At 41.8% G+C, this 27,013-nt stretch overlaps 1 protein-coding gene across 1 annotated transcript in view; it reads left to right on the top strand.

Annotated features, from left to right (window-relative positions):
* The window catches only part of COL22A1 (collagen type XXII alpha 1 chain), a 219,672-nt gene that overhangs the window by 50,356 nt on the left and 142,303 nt on the right, over nt 1-27,013 (top strand). The window contains exons 4-9 of the mRNA XM_074860265.1: nt 12,828-12,939; nt 21,904-22,027; nt 24,078-24,353; nt 25,419-25,499; nt 26,106-26,219; nt 26,800-26,844. Of these exons, the coding sequence (XP_074716366.1) occupies nt 12,828-12,939; nt 21,904-22,027; nt 24,078-24,353; nt 25,419-25,499; nt 26,106-26,219; nt 26,800-26,844 (752 nt within the window). The remainder of the gene's footprint in view (nt 1-12,827; nt 12,940-21,903; nt 22,028-24,077; nt 24,354-25,418; nt 25,500-26,105; nt 26,220-26,799; nt 26,845-27,013) is intronic.

Here is a 27,013-nt window from a genome sequence, read left to right as displayed (position 1 = left end):
AGGATTGTTCTCTATGACCCTCTGATATCATAGCATTTAAATAAAAAATCACTATCTCTAGAATTCCGTAAGGGCTGCCACAGTGAAATAGGATTGCATGGGGTAAGAATATATAGGCACCTTTACTCTACTACTGATACAAATTTTGGCAGTGAAGTGAAGCAGCATCTGCTTAACAGTTCATAATGCGTAAATTCAGAATGTAAATGTTGCTGTGTGCATTAGAAATCACACAGGGAATTTTGAAAGAAAGCGAGAAATCTGGTTAGAATGCCAGGATAAACACTGTTTCTCTTCCAGAAAGTCTGATATTTTAAAGCAATGCTTGACGACACTTTGAACAAAGTTCTTACAGCATCCTTGTAGGTACCATGTTTTCTTTTTATCAAGTAGAGAAATGAAGACAAAAGAGGGTTTAACTCATCTGCCCTGAAGTATTCAAAATAAAACCCCAGTTGTAATACTTATCTCTTAGATTGCTGAATTGTTGTTTTGGTTCCGTCAGCATTTAACAAAGGATCATGGCCTACTATTAATCATGACCAGGCAGGAAAACACAGTGATAACATTTTACACCCTGAAGATGTCCCCCTTGTGTATTTTTATGAACCACTCTATTGCATTGAAACAACACATGAAAGTTATTGAAAATGAATTATACTTCTTGAGTTTTTAAAACTTCACATTTGAATTATTTGTATTTTAAACTAGACCACAGGACATGGGATTTGGTTGCTGAAATCTGGATGATGTCTAGAATTAAAAATGGCCTGAGCTCTAGTCCTCAACATTTTCCACCAGAGCAGATAATACTCCTCAACAGACACTGACTGCTGTTTTCAGAGGCAATCTGCCACAGAAGTAAAGGAAGACTTGAAATGATATCCATAAGTGCTAAGCGAAATTAAGGATACTTCCAGCCACTACATCACATTATACATCTCATACAAGCCACACTGGATGGTGTTAATGGGGCAAGGAGGGAACATAAAAACCATGACTCTAACTCCTAAGTAGTCACAAAGGCTGTGTGTATGAAGAACAGGAGAAATTGCATTATGGCTTGTACCACAAATTGACCTCAGCCTCTAACTCTCTTCCCCGTCTCAGAAACCTCCATGCGCAAATGAGCAAAATGCCAGTGTATTTATGACCTCTGTGTTTTTCTGTAGCTCTATAAAGGATGTTTGGGCATTTTACGATAGAGGCACTGGTTGTAAAACTAGTATCCTACAATTATAGACTGCAGTGGCTGGGTTTAACTGTCAGCATGTCTCCAGTGTCCTGCAGTTTGCAGCACAGGGTTCACATTCCAGAGATGCCAGTGACTCACCAGCTAATTATAATATCCCTGGGACTATTTATATTTGCCCAGTAAAACACATGGTAGCAGGAGGAAATTGGAGTGTCCAGGCTGTTGAACCTGCAGAACAAGCACATTAGACCCATGTCCTCTGGGGAACAAAAGCATTTTTGTGGTGCCTGTGTGATGGGCATTTTTACCTCCCTTTGCACTTGGAAGTCTGTATTGCCCCTCTCAGAGTCTCCTTGGGAAGCCCCTGAGAGACAAGTGGAAAATGCACAAGTAATAAAAGAGTAATTAGCACTGACTTGAGTGCTGATGTTCTTCATTCTCTAAGGATCTGGAAAGCTGAATGTGAACTGGGGTTCCTGAGACACATACATCTGGCTATAGCTGCTGTATATCCATGAGAAGTAAACAGGGAAAGTAGCAGCTGACCTGTACCTATAGTCCTAAGAGTCATTTCAGTCTCCTGTAAACTGGAGACAATGTCTGGACTTGTGCCATGGAGTGGATTTGTCCTCTGGGCTGGTAGGTGGGATATGTTCAGTGCAGGTGACCTTACGAGTCTCTTTTAGCTTTGCTTTCTAGGAGTCTCTCTACTGTGCAATAGCTAATCTCATTATAGCCAAGATCATTGCACTTAAAATACCTTTGAAGTTTTTCAGAGGTTGCCAAATGATTCACCCATGTTCAAGGATATTTTAATACCACGTAAGTCCAAGAAAACCAGGCCAAGCAATCATCTATGACTTCTAAGTGTAGTCATTGCAGTCCTATGGGCTAGCTCTAACCTGCACATTAGATGTGCGCTGTGGCAAGCCCGGTGTCCAGGTCCCCCAGATATCCAGCGTGGGGACCTGTGGTTGTTTCTTTTGGGCTTATGTACCAAGGAATTCCCCTGCTGCAGAAACCAAAGGATTGGGAAGTGGAAGTGTGCAGTCACCCCAACAGGGGTAGGGTGCCACCAAATGTGCATCTGGATTAGAAGCCTGGAAAAGCTCAAGCATCCTGCAGAATACAAATAACCCCGCTCTCATCAACAGAGCTGGGTTGAGGAGTTCCTTGAATTAAAACCCCATGTTTTAAATTAATCTTTTTCCTAGTATGGTCAGAGATGTAGCTATTACCCAACATTCTGGATCTCAGTGGACTTCTGGCACTGTGAATGACCTGACCAGCACTAGGCATCAGATCTGCATTGGGGCAGGTAGCCTGGCTGAGCTGCTTAATGGCAGTGTGAAACATGGAGAACAAATGCTGAAATTACTTTAGAGTCTGCTACTGCAGGAAGAAAACTGGTAACAGCTGAGCAGTCCCTGTGAAAGACTTTCCCTGGTCTGAATCCCAGCAGCAACAAATTCTGACTTCTGCATTCACATAAAAGACTTAACAAGGGTTAACGATGCACAGGAATGTGCACACAAAGTATTCAGATCTACCTGCATATTAAAAAAATAAAAATAAGTCTACCCCAAATGCTTTTTTTTTTATGTAGCAGTATTTACTTTCTCCGAGAAGTTAAACAAGCCATGATTTTTTCTTATTGCAGTGCACGTGAGGTTGATGAAAAGGAAATAAATTTGATTTTTAACTATTTGTAGCCCAAGAAGCAACCAGTCCTTTGGCTATAAGAAGGGTAATAGATTGGCTTACCATGAGGTACTTCCAGATATTTCTCGGTCCAAATATTTTAGATTAATCCTATTCTATTCTATTCTATTAATTCTATTCAGAAAGTCATTCCTGCAAAAGAGGGGCCTGGATATACCATCCCATAAATTCTTCATCAGTGTAAGCTTTTTGGCCATTATGCACACATGATGGGAAGAAGGCACATACACAATTTCAATAAACACTTCCTAACACTTGGAGTTAAATCAGCCTGTCTGATGTGAGTGGTCCCTGATAACAGCTCTGGCCAGGTTTTTGTGTATTTACGTAGGTCTAATTTGTTTTGTACTGATCATCTGGCATAATGCAACCACTACAGTCTCTTAGAGAGCAGTCCCTACCTGCTTTCATAATAGGCCTTGTTTGTAGCACCTGAAATTAATGGGAATATTTTTATTTTCATGAGTCGCACCTTGATGGGGTTTTCTTATAGCCCAGATAGTAGCATTACGAGGAGAATCTAGCAGGTTATGTCTTAGTAAGGTGTTTTTCCTTAAATACCTTTTCTTACCCTAAAAATAATACTAGCCTCTTGTATGAGCAAGCAGTAAGAATTGTTGGTACTTATGTTGATTTCATCAGTCCTGTCACTCTGCTCTCACAAACTTATCCACTGTCATTTTTCTCAGCTATATGCGTAGAGTCATCTTGGGTGCTACCAACAAAACCTTTATTCAAAGAAGTGTAGGGTCCTCCCCCCTCCACTGTTATCCCAAGTGATGAGTTTGCAGTTATGCCATTTTATGGATTTCCAGAGGAACACAGAGCACCTTAGGGCCCGAGGAACTCAAAAGAGAACTTCAAAATAGAGGGACTAATTAAAATCAGAACATAATACAAATACTCCTGGTAAGTTCAGCTGGTGCAAGACTATCTGGCATACAAGGACATCAAAGGAATAAAGAACCTCTGTTTAATCTTGTAAATCACTGAAGCAGGAAAGGAGCTGAAAGAGGGCCCATGGCACTAAGCCAAATGTCTATCACTGAGAAAATGGAGAATGACTTCAGCACAGAAAAGCCTTCAGTAATGAGGCAAAGAGTTCAGTGTCAAAACCAGCTTTCAGTGTTGTTCAGTATGCCAGTAGCAACTGTCCGAAAACTGAGAGGCAAAAGGGTAAGAGTAGACTGATGTAAATAAACAGAACAATGCATCAAATGAAGTGATGTGTTATTAACATGAGATCAGGTGTTGGAAGGTGCTGCCTCAGAGGCAGCCAATGTAGACATGTATTTATTTCCTGTTTCTACAGCAGGCTGGGGATTAGGTTACAACAGCCCTTTCCACCAGGTGGGATGGCTATAACTGTATTCATTTGTTTGCTTGTGGTTTTGACCTCTCTCTCTCTCTCTTTCTCTCATACTGTGCGTTTGGACTAATTTTCTTTCTGGTTTTATATCCCTTTCATCTTTCCTGAAGTGTTATCTTTCCCATGTAAGGGTACCAAGTGCTATGCTGGTGTCGACTTGCTCTTCTCCCACAATCTGTCTTATCTGTTTTTGACTGAAGCTTTAGGCTGATGTTTCTGAAACAGAGTGGCCCGTAGTTCAACCTGGTGACCACCTGCTCACCTGCCTCACTGCTTCCTGATGCTTGCTTCTTTTTGAGGTGTAAGTGTGTGATATACCTCAAGCAATGCCCCTGACCTTGATAATCCCAAATATGGATTGGTGCTCGAGCTGAGATCAAGCTCTTTTTGTGATCTGCATGGGATTCCTGTGGTGCTTGTTTGCAAGCACCAGGAAAATGTATAAATTGTGTCTCCCAAGTGTTGTGATGCGAAGGAAGCAAACCAGGATCAGTACAACAACAGCCTGAGTGGTGGCATTGTGTACTGGGGGTAAATCAGGTTTATTACTGTTACAGAACTGAGACCATCTAAAGGGTCCTCTAAGCCACTTTATGGAGTGTCACCTAGAAGGTAGTAGGCTTGCTGGAATATACCTTCTTCATGCTGGCGTAAGAGCTGCTCTGTGTGCTTCAACAAAACCTCATTATTAGCTTAAGCTCTTAGCTGCTCTCCTCACTGAAATCTGGTGGATCTGGTGAGAAGGAAGTCAGACCAGCACAAAGTGCTGCTTAAATCCCAACCATAACATCTGTGGAAAGAAAGGGCAACTGGTTAATAGCAAGAACCTCTTTAAAACACTCTTGAGGCCCTTTAATCTATAGGCTTTGGAAAATTTTATAGTTCCAAAATTCCCTTGCAAGCTGCTTGTAAAATATAGCAAATTAATTCTTTTAATGGCTTGTGCAACCCCTTTACTCACCACACTACTTCATGCAGGGCTTGTGGGCTGCCAGTAAATCTCTCTGGTTTGTTTCTCCAGAGGTGTGGTCCTTAATGCTTTGGGAATAAATCAGATAACCACTGCTGGCTGATGATGCTGAATCAAACCGTTGAGCTGGGAGTGCCTGATGTGGGGTGAATTATCCATGCAAAAAATAAGCTTCTGTGTTTTCTGTCTTTGATGGAGAGGTGAACTAGAGGGGAATAAACAGTGCGAGATGACAGAATTCTTATCTGTTGTAAGTCTTTGGAAATCAGTTCTTTTGACAGCCAGAGAGTTAAAAAAAATTAGTCCAACAAAATACTTTCTTTCAAACCCCTTTTTACAATCATTCACAATGAGACAGGTCTAAACACTATCTTTGCTGCAGGACTCTGACCTTACCTGTTGTCTAGATTATCACAAGCCAACAAGTGACATCTCTGTGCCCCACAGGGATGCTGGGACAATGTGAAGATATAGTGTCTTGCTGCTTTGACATTGACCCCAGGGTTGTTATCATAGACATCTCACCAACTCAAGCAGCTGGTCATCAAGAAAGAGGAAAAGGACTTTCTGACTGCCTCCTGCCAGCATGCCAGGACGACTAGGACATTGAAGGATGATAGCATCAGTATGCACCTCACCCCCTCCTAAATACTACTTCTTGTTGCCAAGTGGAACTATGATTGGGGCAGTGATGTACTGATATGGATGTAGGTAATTTTAATGTGGTGGAAGAGCCTTGGAGATGGAGACTTCAGTGAGCTCTTAAAAATATCCTTAATATCTGATGCTCTGTCAGCTCTTGCCAGGATTTCCTTTCCTGTGGAGGAAGGAATGTCAGGAACAGCAAAAAATGTTGTAGCAGATGATGGATACTATAACAATAACAGCAACACATGTTGAATAAAGTAGTAAGTCTCCCCTTCAAGGTTTGGACATTTTTACTTCAATCCCAGCCCTGAACTGAGACACATCTTGGTTGTCCAGAAATAGCTGGTTTCAGCCTAGAGCATTGTGGAAGATAAGGATGACAGAGGTTTCGATATGGTAGAAGAAAAATACCCCTCATCTACATTCTGACTTAAAGTAACTAATTGCCAGACATAGCTGGTTAAATGCACTATTTAGCTTCAGAATATGGCATGATAACATTTTTTTCTGTTATTTTTAATTATATATTAGCACAGAAAGTACCTAAGACAGGTAACAAAACTGAGGACTATTTGTAGTAGTAATAGCTTTGCAGACCATACTGGAGGAATTGAAAGGGATGTTCAGGATCTAGTGAGCATGCAGGCTCTTCCTTGTCAGCACAGGCAATCCATGAAAGCTTAACTTTCCAGACTGCAGAAATGTTAGGCAAGAAAATTGATAAGATCTTGTATTTGCTGAAAGGCTCCCGAGTGATACTGTTCTTCCTAGGAATTTATACACTCCTCTAGTCTACCATAAAGTTTATTGCCATTGACCTCCCTCTAGTAAAAGTAACATATGCTGTTTTATCACAGGCAATACAGATTGCTATTTTCAGAAGTCTCTGAGAACCAGTAGCTTATGACAACCTCCCTGACCTTGGTTATTGGTGATACTCCATCAAAACATTAACAAGGCTGATAGTTCATCTGAGAGTTTAAGCAAGACCAGAGTATGGAGCATTTCCTGCAAAAGCTGCTTTGTTTTATGTTAGTGCTTGTGGCTGGAAATCCACAATCCAGACACATCACCTGAGGCTCTGATGGCCAGTGCCTTTCCTGATTCCTCTCTCACCTGCTTTCCACATTTCCCTCCAGGCCACTGTCTCACCAGAAAATTTCACAGTTAGAAGTAGCCCAGAAGTTCCCCCTGTGAGTGTTACCTTGGGCTCCTTGGGAATGCAAAGCAGGACACTTTTCTCAGAAGGTTTCTTTAGGCTAAAGAAGAAGTTAATGGCTCTGTCCTACTTTGAGAAGACTTTCCAAATGTGCACACAGCCGTGTTTTCTATTAAAATTTCCTTTTGTTGCTATGGTTTACTGGGTTTGGGTGCTCTTTTTATTTTGGGGGATTTCTTGCCCCTGAACACAGGACAGACAGGAAAATGTCAACATGCACACTAGCTGCAACGATGCTGTCCATATCAGATCCTTAATGGAGTCAGGCAGAAATCCAGCTCATACTCAGGGCAACCAACCATGGCCCCTTTAGTCTGGTCTTGAAATAATTACCTTGAAACAAAAGGACCACTGGACAAGTACAGGGCTGTTTGATTGTCCTTTGGCCACGCTTTAGGATGTGGTTGGGTGCAGTGTGGACATCCTGTAAAAGAGAATCTGGTCGCATATTACAGCTAGATGATGTGGAAGTTGTCGAGTGCCAAGTTCTGCCATCTTGTCCCTGTGACAGGCAGATCTGAGTGTGTTTTCTGATTCTGGAAAAATGGTCTGCTTCTTGTAAGGGAGTTATTACTTGCAAGTAGAGAGGCATTCGGCTGATTTGATCAGTGGGGCAATGCATAAGAAATTGCTTTCCAAGCCAAGTATGCTGTTAGGAATCTGAGCTTCTTTTTCAGGTCACTATTTTAATTTTAATGTTAATGGACTAGGGTGTGCTACTTTTCAGGAGATGCAATCATGTTAGAGGGTTTCAGTGGCCCCATATTGTTATAGTAACTATAATGAAGTAGGAGGCATGATCAAAGAGCATTATTCATCTTAATAATTGCCATATTTATGGCATTACTGATTAAATAGTTTATAAACCAATTGAGAAAACACACCTGCCCTGGTACACAAAAGAACACCTTTCAAATCAAATCGACTGAGAACAGGAAAGTCCTACCCTTTCATCCTGTGCTTGAGCATGGTGCAATAGGTAACAGTAGCTTTGTCCTTGCTAAATTAGGCAGGTATATTCTCTCCCATTTCACTCATGGAGACGACTGGGAAGCTATGTGTAGGATCTCATTTTCCCTATGGCACTGACAATGTGGTCCCTCCTTGGTGGTGGAAAAACCAACGGACAGCCCATATTTCTGCTGAACGACAGACTAAACAGCCAGCAAGATGTCTGGGGAAAGATCTAAGTCTCTGTTTCCACTGCACTGTTAGCAGCCAGACACTGCCAGGTGAAAAATCCTGTTCAAGTGTTGGAGAAATTATTACAGCATCATCTATTTTTTAAGTTACCACTGTGGTTCAAGACTAAATTAAAAGCATCATGCTGTTTCCCTCACAATCCCAGTTTCAGTCCTAAAGTCAGCAAGGGAGAATACTCAGTACAAAATGCTTCCAGGCACATGAAGTAAACAAAATAATAATAATGATAATAAATGCTATATATATTTTCTTGTCCTTCATCTGAAATAATCTTAGGGGTTACTTTAAAGGATAATTTAATTTGGAAGTTTCCCTAGGTGTCTTTTTTCCAGTCCCACCTGGACAATCTACCTTGACTAATTTCTCAGCTTGAATGACAATATTTTGTATTTGTTTATTTCTTCTCCCACTTAGAAATGTAGTGGTATCTGTTTAAAGAGACTCTTACAGTGAACGGTCAGGATAGCAAACTTAAGATATTGCTAGTCTGAATTTAAAAATCTGCAACCTTTATTCAATCCTGATGGCAAATGAGACAATGTAAATGTAAGTTATGCGTGATTAGTTAACATTTTTTTCCTCTTTACTTCTGCTTCATTCACTGCACAAAATGGATAGCATTCCCTACAAGTAGAATATATCTCACCCAGCTTCTGCAATCTGAAAATTACTGTCTGTATGGGCTCCCTTTCTGCTGAATGGAAGGAGGTAGGCACTGCCAAATAGTAATTCAGTCTGTCTTTAAGTAGGTCTGAGACAGATGTGATGAGTTGTCTTCTTAGAGACTCCTATATTTCTCTGCTGACCCACAAGGGAACCGAGGCAACCTGCATACATCAAATGTCTCCTTTTCAGACAGATAAAATTAGGTGAGATGTATCTCATCCTCAGTATAGTTCTTCGTTGTTTAGTGTATAGCCTGATGCCACATTTTCTGTAATGCTATTACAGAGTCACAGAATCATTCAGGTTGGAAAAGACCCTTGGGATCATCAAGTCCAACCATCGGCCCGACTCTACAAAGTTCTCCCCTACACCATATCCGCCAATATCTCATCTGAACGACCCTTAAACACATCCAGGGATGGTGACTCCACCCCCTCCCTGGGCAGCCTATTCCACTGTCTGATCACTCTTTCTGTGAAAAATTGTTTCCTAGTGTCCAGTCTAATCCTTCAGCAACCAGTGTCCGTTACCTCCATAGGCTTTGGCTGGCAATGGAGTATCTAAGTGTGGAGGTTATCTCACCAGCTATAGACCTTTACTGGGTGTTTAGCATGCAACCTGAGCATCCTAAGCTCTCTTTATGTCAATGGAGAGAAACACACACTTTTGCATCTGTTTTAGTATGAGATTAATCTTTCCCTAGAAGTGCCTGGATTTGAGTTCTCTGTGCCTAACTGAATGAGAGTTGCTGTTATTGCCCTGTCTAGCGAGCTGCTATTTAGGCAGATGAACCCCATGTGAAGTGCTCTGTGAACATGAATTAGTTTGTCTCATAGCTGCCTCTAAGGAAAGTGGAGTCAATTTCTGAATTTGACACAGAACAAATTAATAGTGTTTTTCAAACAAAACCATTTGCTGGTTTTAAGTGTGGACTCTGACACATCTAGAGCTTAACATTCCTGTGGACCTACATGGAATTTTTCAAAGAACAACCCTCATTCATTCTTTAATGAAAAATATATCAAGAAATTTGCGATTTGCCAATCCGTAGCCTGAACAAGGAAAATCCTATTATGATTTACCTGTGTGCTTTGTCCAGTACCGAATGCAAATGACATATTCTAAGTTGTGCGCGTGACTTATTTTCATTATAGCACGTTCTGTTTGCAAAATAGTTTAATAACTTTGCATATGTTTCATGGTGTTACTTAGGCTTTCTAAAGTGCAAGTTGTTAGGAAATCTCAAAAAGAAAAAAATTGATTAAATCTTACTCTTAACTTGTTTCCACTGGAAAAGCATGCTAATGTGCACACCCTCACAGTTGCTCATGATATGAATGTTAGCTTGAGTTGTCAGAGAAAGATGAGAGCAAGTTTGGGTCTGAGCAAATGAAGTTCTTGTCACTGTATCTTGCACTTGCGTACTTTGAGCAATGGATCCTTACAGGCTCCATGAGGTGAACAATACTCCACAGCTTGAGGACTCTGGTGACTTGACATTGCAACATCACTTGAGCAGCTTTTCAGCCTTCACCATCCACAGCTCACCTCCAGTGAATGGTTAACAATTTCCTTTCCAAGTCAGCCTGATCTCTTCTTACCAGCAACACTCAGCTGCCTGCCTCACATTTCTGTGGTTGGTGTAGATGAGGAATGTGTACTGCATGGTGAAATGAGCTATGGGAGAGCTTATATGGACAGGTCATACTGGTTTTTATGTGATAGCCAGGAGGGAGCTCTCATGTTCTGGTAGGGTCTATTTGCTATGATTTGTAGCTGCAATCGTGAATGATTACAGTATGTCAGAAGGGTGTATCATTAGAGTTGTTGCAGAGGTGATTATGATGTGGAGCCATGAGGCCCTAAAGCATCTTAACTGCATTATTTGCCCTCCTGAATGTCCAGTAAAACCTGAAAATAGAGTGGACAGGAGGGAAAAGCTGTTGACAGCCAGGAAAGTCATTATAATACAAAAGACCTCAACTTGGCACCAGGCAACCATTTAAGTCTTTGCAAACAATTAAGATTATATTTCCTCAGAAAAAGCTATTTCTTCAGAAAAAGTTCCATGATGGAAGCTTTATGTTTTATTTACTGTCTGCTGTCACATCTTGATTAGTCTTGGGACTGGCCCACACAGGTTTTTTACACCTATTTATTCACATAAATTTGAAGAATAATATTATTAGGTAGGTACCTTTTCCTGTTGCAGTCGTTTTCAAGCCCTGCAGTGACCTTCAGCCTGAAAGTTTCATGAGGGCAACTAAGAAACCCAAGAATCTTAGGGCCCAATTTCACCACACAAAAATATCTATCTATCCTAGAAAAGATTTAGTAGGTCACTAACTGAACAAAGCTAAAAGCACTGCCATAGTTTAAAATCAGTTTATCAAAATAGGCTACTCTAGTATCACCAGATTTGTGTGCTGGAGTGACACACACGTGAGTTAATATGTGTAATTGTGCGTGTGTGAGGGAGTGAAGAGGTTGGAATAGCCCAAATACAAGAAAAACACATATTCTCTGCTCAGTTGCTCACAATCTGCTTTTTGCAGTGTTTTTGCCTCTAACTCCACAGTGTGTTTGGTTCTGGGAGCGGCTGTTAGTTTGGATGTGCATCCTGTGGAGCCAGTTTGGAGCTAAAAGCAGGATGGTTGCATCCACACAGTACTGCACCTTCAGGAACTGGATGCATTCAGGAGTGTGGCACAACTGTACCTGCACTGTCCCTGGCAGGGTTTAGCAGCTGGGACTTCATGTCACAAAAGCATGGGTTCGTTGTGTCTGGGACCATATTGACGCTGGAGCTGCATAGACACGTGTGTGTAGTTTATGACTGAGCTAATAACCCTTGTCAGAACAAAGTCAGAAGCTTTACATGAATATCTGCATTCAGGTTTAATAGCTCATGATAATGATGAGTTGATTTGACTAAGAATAAATCATATTAAAATGATATGAAAAGTGTATATAGTCGAGTGTCTTGGACTAGCAGTTTTCATTAAAGCGATGTACTTAGAGTGGATCCAGAGGAGAACCATGAAAATGATCAGAGGGGTGGAACACCTCTGCTATGAAGAAAGGCTGAGAGAGTTGGGGATGTTCAGCCTGGAGAAGAGAAGACTCCAGGGAGTCCTTATTATGGCCTTACAATGTATAAAAGTGGCTTATAGGAAAGATGGAGACTTTTTACCAAGGCCTGTAGTGACAGGACAAGGGGCAACAGTTTTAAATTGAAAGAGAGAAAGAGAGTAGATTTAGATTGGAGATAAGGAAAAAAAAAAAGTTATGATCAGGGTGGTGAGGAAATGGAAGAAGTTTCCCAGAGAAGCTGTGGATGCCCCATCATTGGAAGGGTTCAAGGCCAGGTTGGACGGGGCTTTGAGCAACTTGGTCTAGTGGAAGGTGTCCCTGCCCATGGCAGTGACTTGGAACTTGATGATCTTTGAAGGTCCCTTCCAACCCAAACCATTCTATGGTTCTCTGATTCTACGAATAAATGTTTCAGTCCACACCTGTGCATTTTTCTACATAGGGATTAATGAATTCTACAGCATTTTCAGGGTGTTGTGGCAATGCAAACAATAACTTGATTTCTGGAGAACTCTGTTCTAATCTCTCCAGGACATGTTGAAGTTTGAATTTATGCTTGTTTCTCAGTTTTTGGAATAAGCAGATTAGACCATGTCAGAATTTTGTTCTGGCTTTTCCCAACAAGAACAAGGTTAATCTCTGAAGTGATGTGTTTGTGGGCTAAGATAACTACCTAAGTACAGCTGAAGACATGTCCCACTGCCTAATCAATGTCTCGTATTTACACTTCCATTATGGACAGGATTTGACCTGATGGATTCGTTCAGCGTGAAACAGATTTTTGGAATGAAAGAAAATGGAATTCAGAGCTCTTATGTACGACTTGGAAGCTTCCCTGTTGTTCAGAAAACTGAGTGAGTACCCTGGTTTTTCACTTCATTTTCATCTGAGCCTCTGCTTTACATTATTTTGTTCCTCTAGGTTAACCTTGAGTAGTTATCTAGTACCTACACATATATTGCTGCTTTGATCAGTTCTTTCAGTTCTGCTGCGACAGAATTTATAAAATGTGGTCGGGAGCCTCCACACCAGCTACATGCTTCATCCTGGTAGAGTATGAGCTGGTTTTGGTGTATCTCAATGGTTGTGAGGAGCAGTGTCAAGATATTCACAAAAGAACTTAGGGCTTAATAAATAGCTTCTAAAAGGAATATTTGGTAGCACTCCCATTGAGATATATATTTGCTAATCACAAGAGACCAGTTCCTAGTAGATATTGTTATCAGGTAGCTAATATGGGGTTTGGCCTTGTAAAAGAATGAGCAATTTTTAATCCTGTGTCAACATGGATTGAATCCTTGGAGCCTTTTATGACCTAAGGCTGCCAGTTGTGTCATAGTCTATCAGAACAGTTTCTCTTTGGGTTGTCATTTGAGTCCTGCTAACATTAGCCTTGAAAAGAGTGAGTGCATAATTTCACTGAGAAACCATGAGCCATAGATTGAATTGTCATCATTAACATTTTTGCAGTAAATTTCTCTGTGCTGGTTTGAACTTCAGCTTAAAAAATCGATAGTAATTCTTTTCCTTCTTATGGATGAAGGCTGTTATTTTTTATTCTGTTTTAGCCCCCTTACTCCGCTCACTGCATCTTTGAGATTGTCCTGTAACTTGCATTTGCTTGATTTCACAATATTTTTTTCATCCTGGAGCCAACCTGGATTGATTTGCCCTTCTCCCCTCCCCCTCTTTCTCCATATAAACACTCAGTCCTTAAAAAAAAAAAAAAGCAAAAAGATGATATACTGAAAGGAAAACTGTTTGCTCTAAAGTCCATAAATGATGTCAAGTCTCAGGGTAAGTAAATTCATGATCTGGGAGAAGGCCAGTCAACTAAAGACACCTTGGTCTTGATAAGCAGTATATACATAACTGGTGCATGGGGGGAGGGGCATAAATCTATTTTGTTTGGCTCACAGCAGTCTCTGGGTAGAATCTCTGCTTGCTGCAGCTTGTAACAGCTGTGGTAGTGTGCTTTATCATTGTAAAGCATTACCACCAAGACTACATAGAAAGAAGCCCTTGGAGCGAAGAAGTCCAGTTTGAACTTAAGTTCTGGGAATAATGATCTACTGAATCTGAGCTCTGGGTGATACTATGACAAATAGGACTAGTGCAATCCTTGGGTGTATAAGCAGGAACTGTCAAGTAAGAGCTGACTATCTCTGTAGTCATATAGAATTCATATAGAATGGTTTGGGTTGGAAGGGACCTTAAAGATCGAGTCCCAACCCCCCTGCCATGGGCAGGGACACCTTCCACTAGACCAGGTTACTCAAAGCCCTGTCCAACCTGGCCTTGAACACTGCCAGGGAGGGGGCAGCCACAGCTTCTCTGGGCAGCCTGTGCCAGTGTCTCACCACCCTCACAGTAAAGAATTTCTAATGTCTAATCTAAATCTACCCTGTTTCAGTTTAAAAATGTTAACCCTTGTTCTATCACTGCACTCCCTGATCAAGAGTCCCTCCCCATCTTTCCTGTAGCCCCTTTAAGTACTGGAAGGCCTCTATAAGGTCTCCCTGGTGCCTTCTCTTCTCCAGCTGAACACCCCCAACTCTCTCAGCCTGTCCTCACAGGGGAGGTGCTCCAGCCCCCTGAGCATCTTTGTGGCCTCCTCTGGCCCCACTCAAGCAGGTCCGTGTCCTTCTTATGCTGGGGGCCCCGGAGCTGGACACAGCACTGCAGGGGGGGTTCTCACAAGAGTAAAGTAGGGTGGAGAGAATCCCCTCCCTCAACCTGCTGGCCATGCTTCTCTTCAGGCAACTTGGTCACCACTGCTGGGATGCTATGTCCAGTCCTTGTTTCCATAATTCAGTAGATAGAAGTGGAGTGGATAAAAGTTTAAAGAACTGTGAAGCAAGTCTAATAGTGTGAAATTAAAGAAGTGCAGTGTAGTTAGGTAAAATTAAGAAGTGGTTAACAACTGAGGTGATTGTTCTCTGCAAGAACCTCTGGGAAATAAAAATTTAGTAAAGCGTCTTTGGTGCTAGGGATAGTGGTAGACTGAGGGTCAGTGGCTACCTGTTAACGACATCAGAAAACAGCATGGAAGAAAGTTATGCTTTTAACAATGAATGTAATTAACCACTGAAACAAGCTAGCATAGATTACAGAGAGTTGTCCATTTGCATTCCTTTTTCAAATTAAGGGTTGAAGTACTTTGTTGTTGTTTCAGTTGTTGTTTTCCCAGGAAGACTTATGGAGTGAAGCCAGACCAACCAGCTATGATGACTTTCCGTCTGCTCAGATTGCACCTATTTATTTGTTGCTGTTGTTCCTAAAATAAGTAGAATATTTTATTGCCCAGGACAATAAGAAGTAAAACATCCTTAATTGGTAGATTGAAATGACTAAGCGTCCTTTTTGAATAATTAACTGAAACATGGAATTAAAGAAGAACTTTTATATTTTCAGCCTTCTGTATTTTAACTTTCATACTCCAGTGGTTTGGGAATGAACCCATGGAAGGTGTCTGCATATTTGGTTCATTTTAGCCTTTGGATGTCAGGATTCTGAGATGGTGCATATAGGGTCATTGCTCACAGAAAAACAAATCTTTTAAAGCTGCACAAAACTGATAACTGGAATAATAAACAAAACAAAAACATCTGTCCTGTCTTGCAGATAACCTCAAGCAATGTTTAGCAACTGATAACAACATCTCATAATTAGATACAAAATCATTAACTGAGTAATATATGTAATTCACTTTATTATCTGCTTAAAGGATTTGTATCCTTTTATATAAGCACTAGAACTTTTAAAAAGTGACAACTTATCTGCCTGGGATATGTACCTATTTATCTTCCGATCTGGAGCCTACAACTATGAACTTTCTTCCTCTTTGTGGTGAGGCATCCTGTGATGGTTCTGTGCGCAAGTAAACAGCAGCCAGGAACTTGGCTGCAGTCAATATCCTGGTCACTGAGAGACTTACAGGTCTCTCTAGCTGGCTGAGGGCTGGTCTGTAAATCTGGTTGGTGCTTCTCCCCACTCCTCAGGTAATGTTTGCTGACATGGTTCCTCAGTGGATCTTCTGGCTAAAGCTGTGCCCTATATTTCTGGTTGTGGGTACTAAGTCTTGTTTCTCATTACTGTTGTCTTGGCTAATGCCAAGCTTTTGGCTCACTATCTTGTTTGGTCTTCCATCTATTTCTCCTAGTCCTGACTCCAGAGCCTTCCTCCTGGATGTGTCCATTCCTCAATTTTGTCTTGTCCGGTCTAGTTCCAGACTGGCTTGGTCCTCATCTCAGCTGCCACCTCACAGAACTTCCTGATGCTTGGCCTAGCTTCTAGTCATGATCTGTTTGCTCTTTATATTAGTACACTGTTGTCTTCCTCAGTTTCTGAGTCTTGGGTTGTTTTGGGCATGTATACCTTGGTGTGTTTGTCTGGGGACTGTGTCTCCTGACATCAACGTTGTCGTCAGTTACCTGCCTTGGGTTTCTTTGTGAGCCCTTGCCCTAGTGTCATCATTTGTTCTGCTCCACAGAGAAGAAGATTCTACACAAAGCTACCAAATCCTCTTACACTAAACATGAAACCTGTTGAATGCTTCCTTGTTCCTCACTTGTTCTCAAACATATATTTCATATGAGGAACAGCAGAGACAGCTAAGATTCTTCAGCTTGGAGAATAGAAGGCTTGGAGGGGATCTTATCTATGTGTATAAATACCTGATGGGGAGGAAGCGAACAGGATGGAGCCAGAATCTTCTCAGTGATATCCATTGACAGGACAAGAAGCAATGGGAACAAATTAAAATCAGGAAATTCAATCTGAACACAAGAAAAACCTTTAGACTAGATGATCTCAAGAGGTCCCTTCCACCCTCAATGATTCTAGCATTTATAAATCAATGCTGCACCCTCCCCCACTCTCTGCCAGCCCTGTCTTTCCCTTTCCCACTCTCTTCCACCATACCAGAGGCAGCTGTTAGGCCTGCTCTGTGACCTGTCCCAAAATTTCTCATGGTGCTGGAGTTGGAAAAAGACCAAGATACTGTGCTGAAGTCAAGGATGAGACACTTGACTCCTTGCTCTAAGAAAGTGGTGAGAGCAGACTCACAGCTGAAGGATCTTGCTGTGGCCCCAATCTGATCTCATCTCTATTGCCAGACAAGTGCTTGTCATGTAGAAGAAAAAACATGTGTGACCAAATATGCTGTGAAGTGAGTAGAAATATGTCTATTAGAAGCACACCTGAAGAGTTTTTTCTAGGTTGCTTCTTAACTAGCCAATGAAACAGGGTAAATTCATGGACCCCAGCACTAGACCCATATAATTTGTGCTCTTCACCTCTTCAAGTGTTCATGTCAAGATAGTTTTGGCTGATGTCAAGCAATGTTATCCCAGACAATGCCTGGACCTGGTGTGGAAGATGAAGCATGCCAGACACTGCTCCCCAAAGGCAGTTTAGATATGATCACTCTCTTTGGGAAAGGAGCATTTGGCTGAACTGCACTCACAGCTAGTGAATGGACCCTGACCATTATTTACTACAGTAGATGTAGAGTCTCCTACTTTTAACAAGCTAAAGGAGATTAAACATGACTGAGGTGGAATGACTAAAGGCTTTTTTTGGTCTTTTAGAGAGTAAAAGACTGAGGGGAGAACGGATAAACATACAAAAGGCTGCAGCAAAGAGTGGAGAACAGGTTGTTTGCATGATTCCCTGTGGAAAAAAGTTGCTTCAGGAAGATTAAACTGCAGCAAATGAGATTTAGGATAGACTTTTTTTGCAGCATGTAGGATAGTGAAACACAGGAAGAAATTACCTGGAGAGGTTGTGTCTATTCCATCACTGAGGTTTCTGAAGTAGAGGCCAAAAAAATGTCTGCCAAGGATGTATGAGTGGAGTTGATTCTGTGTTATAAACAGTATGATAGCCTTTTCTTTTCCTTTTTCCTTTTTTTTTTTTTTTTTTTTGGCTGTCATTCTAAGAGCCTCTGGTGATGTGATGCATATGGAAATGAACAGGCTTTCTCCAACCTTGTTTTGCAGACCTTAGTGAGTTACATTTCACATTAGTAGTTTTTAGCTGTTGTAAAAGTGGTCAAATTTCCCAAATACATTAATTATGCTCTTCCTCACTGAATGCAGACACCCTATTAATTGTTGTTACATTCAGTGTCCGAAATCAGAACTGATAAACTTATTTTCTCCATTGTGTTATTATTACAAATGTAGGATCTCATGCTGATTGTCACAGATGTAGGCTCTTGTGCCAAGCAAAGCATGTAAGAAGGGGTCTATACATTGAAAATGGGCAATGGCTAAAAGAGCCTGGTTATTACCAATTTTTCTTTGTGGACATTGTGATTCACCTGACCTTGTAAGTGGGTTAATTAACTCTTGGACTAACCTGCAGCACCAGGGGATTCTCTTGTCTTGTAGTTTTATAAGGGCCTCTTCTGCAATCTATCCTGTTGTCAGAATTATAGACCAAGGAGCTGGCAGAGTGCTCCCTGTAGGTACCGGGCATTCAGCAAAGCTCCATAATATGGATCATCAGTTCAATTCAGCCTTGGGTGAAAGAAGGAAATAAAACATTTCTGGGGACAGCAATTCCTGCCCTTGGATTCCTAAGTAAAGCTGAACTTCTAGATGGAGCTCACTTTTTAGAGAGGAAATGAATGAAAACTCATAAACAAAGTTGTTATTTATGCGGTAATGCATCTCTAAAAGATGCAGAGACCAAGGACTGCAGAAACAGCTTTTATCATATCTTCAGTGCAATGAGAGTGTCTTTAGATTTTCTTTTGGCATGAAGCCTTTCTCTGTTGGGAACTTGCAGCCAGTTCTTCGACACCTTTAAAAATCAGCTAAGGGTGACAGGTAATAGGTCATTATAGCTTTCTATCAGTTTAAATCTAACTGATGGGCCATTTGTCAGCCTCTGTGTGATGAGGTGTGGCCAGACTCACAAGGATACTTAGGTACCTAACTCCCAGTTATTTCTGTGGGCATTAAGCATCTGAAAAGCCTTTTTGAATCTAAGCTCACGTGGTCATATTCCTGTTCCCATCTCAGAGTATCCAGAAACACTGTCTTAGCACAGAGGCCAGCAGCTGTCTCTTCCAGATTTGGTTGTGGGTTGTCAGGCCCAAGGCTCAGCGTGGTGTCTTGGAGCATTAATTTTAACCTCCCTGCTCCACAAAGCAGTGATGCTACAGTTACAGCCACTGCCTTTAATATTTGGAACCAAGCACACCTCTATATGCAGAGTTGAAAAAACATTAGGGAAAGGCAGCATTGCAAGCATGTGTCCTGCTGCTGTTGATGTGATGACAGCAAACGTACTATGGATCAGGAATAGAGCAAAGCACCCCCAGCACTGTAACTCTGCTTCCTTGTGCCACCATTGGATTAAATGAGGAACCATTACTCTGCTTGCTTTTCATTCAGGAGAAGGTTGGAATTGTTGGTGGTCTGTAGCTAGGAGAATAATTCAATAGGGCTGTCTGTGCCCAAAATGTGAATCAGAATCTTAAAGGGCAGGACAGGGAGGGAACTCGTTTGAACCCAGTTGTGACGATGAAAATAGGTGGTGAGTGAGTGAAGGTAAATGCACTAGACAGAGTTTGAGGAGCTCAGCCACAGGGAAATGCTCCCACTGGCAGCACACTCATGCAGAAACTTCCATGGTTTTTGTTCAAGAGGATGGAGCAATAAGCAATGTCTTTTCAGCTAGCAACATTGCTGAAGTTTCTTGCAGGGGTGGAGGAAAAGAGACCAAACTGTCAGTGATGTTAAAAGCTGGGGCATGCATCCTCATCTTTGACAAGCTTGGACACAATGAGTGTAGAAAGCCATTTTGACAGGAAATGTGCACTAAGGCATGGCAGTGGTGAAGGAGACCTGGCGGGGTGCCTAGTTGGGAGGGCTGATGCGACTGACCTGACTCTCTCTTGCCAAACACCCTGTAGACTTTCTTGGTGGCTTTCAGTGCCCTAGTCATGCCAGTTGTATTCTCCATGGCAACTCTGCCACAAGAGTGACAAACTGACATGCTTCTTGTTCTGTCATGAAGGGAGGGAGCGTCTGGCTTTTTTGTGTGCCATGGGAGAGATGGGTGCTGGTGTGAGGTGGATCTGTGACCAGGGAGGGCTAGTTTGTGAATAGCTAGTACCAAGAAGTGAGACAGCCTTGTCTGCTCTGTTAAGGGAAGGATTTTGTAAAGGAGATAGTGGGAGCCTGGTTCAGTTTTCTCTTGTGTTGGAAGACTTCAGAGTGTCTGTGTCTCCAGTGGGAAGACCAGCTGTGGTGCCTAGCATGGGCATTTTATATGGCAAAAGCCACAGAAGTGAATGAAACCACAGTGTTCTGAATTTTTAACTTGGTTAAAAAGATAGGAAATTCCAAAGTACAGATTAAAAGATGACTGAATATTTTGGAATTAGGAGAGTGTGGCTTTCAACCTTTGCTGTAATTGCAAAGCAAAAATATTTTGGAAATCTTGAGGACTTTTCACTTTAAATACCAGCCACTAGTTTTGTGTGCCTTTGACTGTGCCAGTTTCTGCATAGTGATGGATTATGTCAAGTATTCCTTAAGAGAATCTGACTTCATTGTTTTGCTCTTCATTAATTGCTGCCGTTGAGTTTTGTTTTCTAATGGGTGCTTATGCCTGACTGCTCAGATGTCCCAAAGCAAAGATGTGATATTTAGGAAGGGTTTATTTAGGAATGATCAGAGGAGCAGGCTGGCTTGGGCATGGGGAACAACAAAGTTAACTGAGACTCTTCAGTTGGGAAAAAAGATGGCTTAGAGGCTTTATAAGCAAAGTTTGCAAAATCATGAATAGCATAAAAAAAATGAAAAAGAATAGGTTCATTGTGTTGCCCCTTTAAAGAACTGAGGTAGGTCCTAAACAAACAAGAGGAGGCTCATTATATAGTGGGTAGCAGAGCTGTGTGATTCCTTGCCAAAGGATGTTGTGAATGTAATAAGTTTACCTGAGTTCAAGGGGAGACTGGAGAAATACATACAAGATAAATCCATAAAAAGTTATTAATATAGAAATTTCAGTTGTCTCTGAATTTGACCCCTGGACCCCAAAGAGTTGGAGGTAGGGGGGAGATGTTTGTTCTGTTTGGTTCTGTTCTTAGGCATCCTGTAATGGATAGTCACAAAACAATGATACTGGGTTAGTTATCCCTTCTGCCCAGGCCTGCATGCTCCTGTTATGGTATGTTCTTATCTTGCGGCTGAGTAAAACAGTGGTGATTTTGGTTACTTCAGACTTATGCATGGATCATGGTGTCACACTGAGTAAATTCTGCCTAATGTGTTTGCAATGTTTGATTTGAGAAGGTTCTTCTGTCCTCCGAAGTCATCAGCCAAGGAACATCTTCCACAGGCCTGAAGTGTAGTGCCTGTTTTGGGGCAAATATTACAATATTTGTTGCTATAACTTGGTACATTTATAGAGGGTTTCAGGTGTGCATGCCCATTCTTAGATGTCACAGGTCTCCAGTGCATCTGGAGAAGAACAGGATGATTTACAGGTTGCATGAACTGAAGCATCAAGTGGAAAACAACTGTTTTGACATGATGGATACTAGACTGCAGATTTTCACTGTTTCTTACTTAATTTGAGAGCTTCACCATTGGAATGAAAAAGGGCTCCTCAAGGACAGAACCACCTGGAGGACACAAGCTCACATTCATTTGTCTGCAGGCTGCCAAATGCAGCAGATTTTGTAGGAACTATATGATACTTTGGGAAGAGTTGCTGGGAGATACCATAAGTTTTAGAAGTTCTGCACTTCACTGCTAAGCCTGATATACTCCTTTTTTTTCCCCTCCTCATGCCAGGGATGTGTTTCCACAAGGTCTCCCTGATGAATATGCCTTCGTAACTACCTTCAAATTCCGGAAGGCTTCCAGGAAAGAAGACTGGTATATTTGGCAGATTATTGACAAGTACGGCATACCACAGGTACAAGGCCCTTTGCAGCCAGCAAGAACAGCCTTGTTTCTCTTTTGTTGCGTGAACCAGCTTTCTTGCCTTAACCTCCCACTCCTTTTCCTTGTGGACTACTAAAAATCCCTTTACCTCTTTTTCAGTTCATTTTACTGGAAATCCTTTACCTTTAATTCAAACCTTGAAGGAAGGTTTGCATAGACCTTGGTTGTTGTTAGTGTGCAGATAGATGCATTTGTTGGAAAGGGGGAGAAAAATATCAGATCCTTGCTTTTGAAACCACTTTTGGGGTTTTGGTTGTTTTGTTCAGGTAGTTCTGTTTAGGGAAAATATTTTGCCTGTTTGGAAAAAGTTTGCCACACAGATACACTACAGAGCAGTGAGCTATGTCAAGTTTTTGCACAGACTTCTAGATATCATGCAAAGGCATTATGGGTTCCCTACTTAGGACATGGATGTAACCTCGAGTCCTGGCTGCTGCAGAATTTGATCTAATAATTTTTGTCAAATACTCTCAGGTTCTCAGAAGAAAAATACCATGAGAGTGTAATAAAGGTCTGTCTGTTCCTATATAACATGTTTAGGGGTTCGAGTGTGCTTGAGGAGGGAGTGGTTTGGATGGGCTGTATGTTTTTCTGTGCAGTACAAGCTGTATGTTTTTCTGCTCGGTACAGATATGGTGCTGATGGCATTTGCCCTTAACTCTAAACTGGGCTGTCGGCATGAGCTCACATAGCCAGGTGACTCAGTATTGCTGCTTTGGGACTGGTATTTGAATGGATTTTGGGAACTCACAGTGAAGGATAGATACAGTTTGAAGACTTATCTAACTAAGTTTTGGACAATGGCAAAAGGTTTATGTGAAAATTATTATCAGCTGCACTTTGTGAAATGAAACATTATTTACTGTGCTATGTGCATTCCTAATTCCTGTGGAGTGAGAATGTGCGTATCACTCAGTATTTCTTGGAGACAGATGAAGACTTGAACTGCTTAGGTGTGGAGAGAAAAAAACAGTTCAAGGTTCTCAGTAATATTTTGAAAAGTGCCTTAAATTGTGGTGCCAGAAGGGCCTTAGAGCCTCATGAGCCTTGTTTCATATAAAGTTGGTAGTGGTTTGGCCACTACTTTGCAGACCTGCATAGCTTACAGACTGCAGACACTTCTGAGCTAACGCTGATCCGAGCTGGCATTTCCAGCCAGCACAGTGCTCAGCTGCATGGAGATGTTGGGTCAGATCTGGAGTCAGCCTACCCTGGGCTGCTTACATCAGACACAGCTCGGTGCCAATGTGGTCAAACTCATTCCAGCTCTGCAGCTTGCCGATGCACTGTTTGTTCCCTCTAGCTCTGTGCTTTGCTGCATTCCTTGCTGCTTGCTTATAACTGCCTGACTTTGGTAAAAAAAGAAATCAATTTGTAAATTAACTAGAAGTATAATGTCTTCAAAAGCCTATTTTTGCGTGCTCCGTAGCTTGCAACACAGTGGGGGTGTGTAGCTGTAGTTTTCTGTTCAAAGCATCTGAAATAAAGTGTGGGTGGTGCTACAGCTCAGCAGACTGCTTTCATACCAGGCAATAAATCATTTGTCCATGCCCCATGGGACCATTGAGGACATGTGATGGGACTAAAGAGCACAGAGCCTGCAGGGAAGTAGTGGAGGAGTGCACAGGATGGAGGGATCCAAAACAGGTTCACCTTTGTCTATCTGCCTTTGGGGAGGTGCCCCTGACATGTGCCACCACCCAACCATGACCAAGGATTTCCTGGGAGGCATCAAGGTGGCATGTGCTGAAACCATGGCAAGGATTGTACTCACAAGAGAAGGCTTTAGATGGTCATGGGTCTGCACCCAAGCCTGTGCCCTGCCCCATCTTACTTTCTAGAACAGGTTTAGGATCCCTGTCCATATCTCACACAAAACTCTGTCCTCTGCTCTTTGCTTGGGCTTCTCACCACATGCTGTGCCATCCCTGATTTTGGAGTGTCAGCCGTGACAGAATGCAGGCAGGAGGAAGGAGAAGGCTTTGTACTTTCTTAGCAAAATCTTTTCTGTCTGCTTGCAGGTCTCAATCCGACTGGACGGAGAGAACAAAGCTGTAGAGTACAATGCCATCGGGCTCACCAAGGATGCTGTGAGAGTGGTCTTCCGAAATGCACGAGTCAGTGATCTTTTTGACCGCAACTGGCACAAAATTGCCCTCAGCATTCAGTCAAAGACTGTCTCGCTTTACATAGACTGCAGACTGGTACAGGTGCTGCCTATTGAAGACAGGGAAAATATTGACATTCAAGGAAAGACTGTGATTGGCAAACGCTTGTATGATAGCGTCCCCATTGATGTAAGTACTGTGTGTTCCAGTTAGAGCTGGGGTAACGTTCAGCATTGGGTTTGAGCATGCGAATGGGGTTTTAGGGGTTATGCTGTAATTGACCCTTTTCCTGAAGCAGCATCACTGAAACGTTCCTTATGTTACATAGCTAAGACAGATTGGCATCTCATCATCTGCAAGACTTACTGTCTTTTTATGTGAGACTGTCAGTATCTCCGTAATAGTTATTAAAAATGAGAAATCCATTTCATCTTTCTGTCTAGTCCCAGAATGTGCTATAGTTAAAATCAGAGACAAAATCATCCACAAATACCATCAAACTGGGTACTGAACTACACACATAAAGGTCTTTTGCTGTCTGATCTTGGCATTATGAATGTTTCTACCTGTGATAGAAAGAGATGGGGAAAAAAAAGAAAGCTTGTTAACTCAGGAGAGACATGATATATTCTCAGTTCCTCAGAAAAGATACCTGATACTAAATGACTCTTGCTCCAATTGATCCGAACATGAGACTTGCAGGTTGGACCTGATTGTCCAGTAGCAGTGTTAACCTGATATAACTTATGCACGATTGTTTGGTGTTTTGAGACTTGTGTAATCTTTCTTAGCTGTGCAAAATGGATGGAATGTGCATATTAAATGTGCTAATAGAATTTCTCACACAGGGGTAAATGGTCAGAAGCTGCAAGGCGCAACAGGAGAAAAACAAACTTCATGTCTAGATGAAATTCTAGGAAGGATAGAGGTGGTCAGAATATGTCTCCTCAGACAGAAATTTGGCCAGGACATGGGGAGTAGCATGCCTCCTTATTTGCATGAAAACCTGCACCAGAATTTTAATAGGCATATTCAGGGTCTCATTAGTTCAGCACTCTTGGAGCACGCTGAGATATTTGTCCATTATTGATAGAGAGAGATAGATATTGACTACAGGATCCATAGAATCACTATGAAGTTAGCCCCATCTGGTTTTTGTTTGTATTCGTCTGCACTGTTTGTATCCAAGCAAAAGGACATGTGGTCTTTAATAATTCACTGTCTCTGAGACTATTGCCTCACTTTGTCTTCTAGTTTGATCTTCAGCGGATGGTTATTTACTGTGATTCTCGGCATGCTGAGCTGGAGACCTGCTGTGACATTCCCTCCGGACCAGTAAGCTTCTTTTTGTCATTTATTCATTTTCACATGAACACTCTTCGTTGAAATCCATTACATAAATCAGGGAAGTCTGGGCAGTCTGGGATTATAATTTTTTTAATGATGGTGAATGAAATAGCTATATAATTGGTAATGTAGCAGTGCCAGAAGAGGACTGCTGCAGAGGGATGAGTATGAGGAATTTGAAGTTTCCAAGTTTCTCTTTCCTTGTGAAACTGTCAGGGGAAACAAAACCCTGAAGTGATGATGGAACAACAGAAATGCAGCATGAAATATTCAACATGTTTCCCACTGGTTTTATTTGGGAAGAGCTAAAACAGTGCCAGTTGCTGCTTGGTTTCCTGTGCCCAACTCCCATCAGAAACTTCCACCCTCCTTTCACTCTTCTTCCCTTGGTCTTGGTTAAAGTGATTCATAGTTCTTTTTGCCACCTTTTTCCCTATTGCTTGAATGAATGGCTTTTGTGGGATTTTGTTCCTCACTAGGACACATTTAGCTGTGCGTATTGCAGTAATGCCTATGCGGTTTCTCTAAAGCGGGTGGAAGAGGAAGCTTTCTAGAATCTAAGGCTTCATCATGACCTTGGGTGTTTGGGTGCAGTGCCAGGTCACGGTCCTGACGGAAGCACCTCCCCTGGAAGTGAGGCCCACTCTTGGCAGTGAGCAAGTTGGCCATCTCAAGACTTTCAACTGCTCCTGTCCTGCTGGACAAAAGGTGAGTGTTGAGATGAGTTTGTTTCATTTGAGACATGCTGGATAGGTTTGGAAATGACACTGTGCAAGTGAGTTATAAGAAGGGCTGTATTTATTTGTGAAGTACTTTGAGACCTAGAGGTGGAAAGCACTTCATAGAAAGAGCCAGGCATGGCTTATTGACAGGTGGAATGTCTGTAGAGGTAATGGCAGTCTAACCAGGTGTTTTCTCTTTACCTAATTTAGTGATTTTGATCATGCTGGTAGTCTGGTAACAGTGTTGAAATCAAAGTTGTAATTCTTATCCAGCCCAGTTATGTGCATCCTTCTTCAAATAAAAAGGAAGAGATTCTGAAAGTAAATATAGCCACACTGAAAAAATCTCATAGCTTTTAAAAACAGTGTGCTTGCTTGTACTGGCTGTGACTGGGATCTCTGAGAAGCCAACTTCATTGCCACTGCTCTTGAGGGCACATCAGTTTTAGTCTGTTCTCCACTAAAAACTGAAAACATAATTGTTGCCCTCAATTGCTGTAGAATTGGGCCCCTTGCTTTGCTATATAGTGAGATCAGCCTGACTAATCATGTCTTTTTTGTCTTAGGGGGAGAGAGGTCCAATTGGCCCTGAAGGTCCTAAAGGTCAAAAGGTCAGTAATATGTGCTAGTTCATTTGTTTAATTAAAAAAACCAACAGCAAAAAGTTTCAGAATAAGTTGAGGAGTTGAAGATTTTGAGAAATCTTTTTGAGTCAATTTGGCATATGACTGAGTTCAGATAGTTTTGGATGAGCCCACGACTGCAGGAGCCTCTGGCCAT

This window comes from Strix uralensis, chromosome 1 (assembly GCF_047716275.1).
Source record: "Strix uralensis isolate ZFMK-TIS-50842 chromosome 1, bStrUra1, whole genome shotgun sequence".
Lineage (NCBI taxonomy): Eukaryota > Metazoa > Chordata > Aves > Strigiformes > Strigidae > Strix > Strix uralensis.
This window is presented reverse-complemented; position numbering and strand designations above follow the sequence as displayed.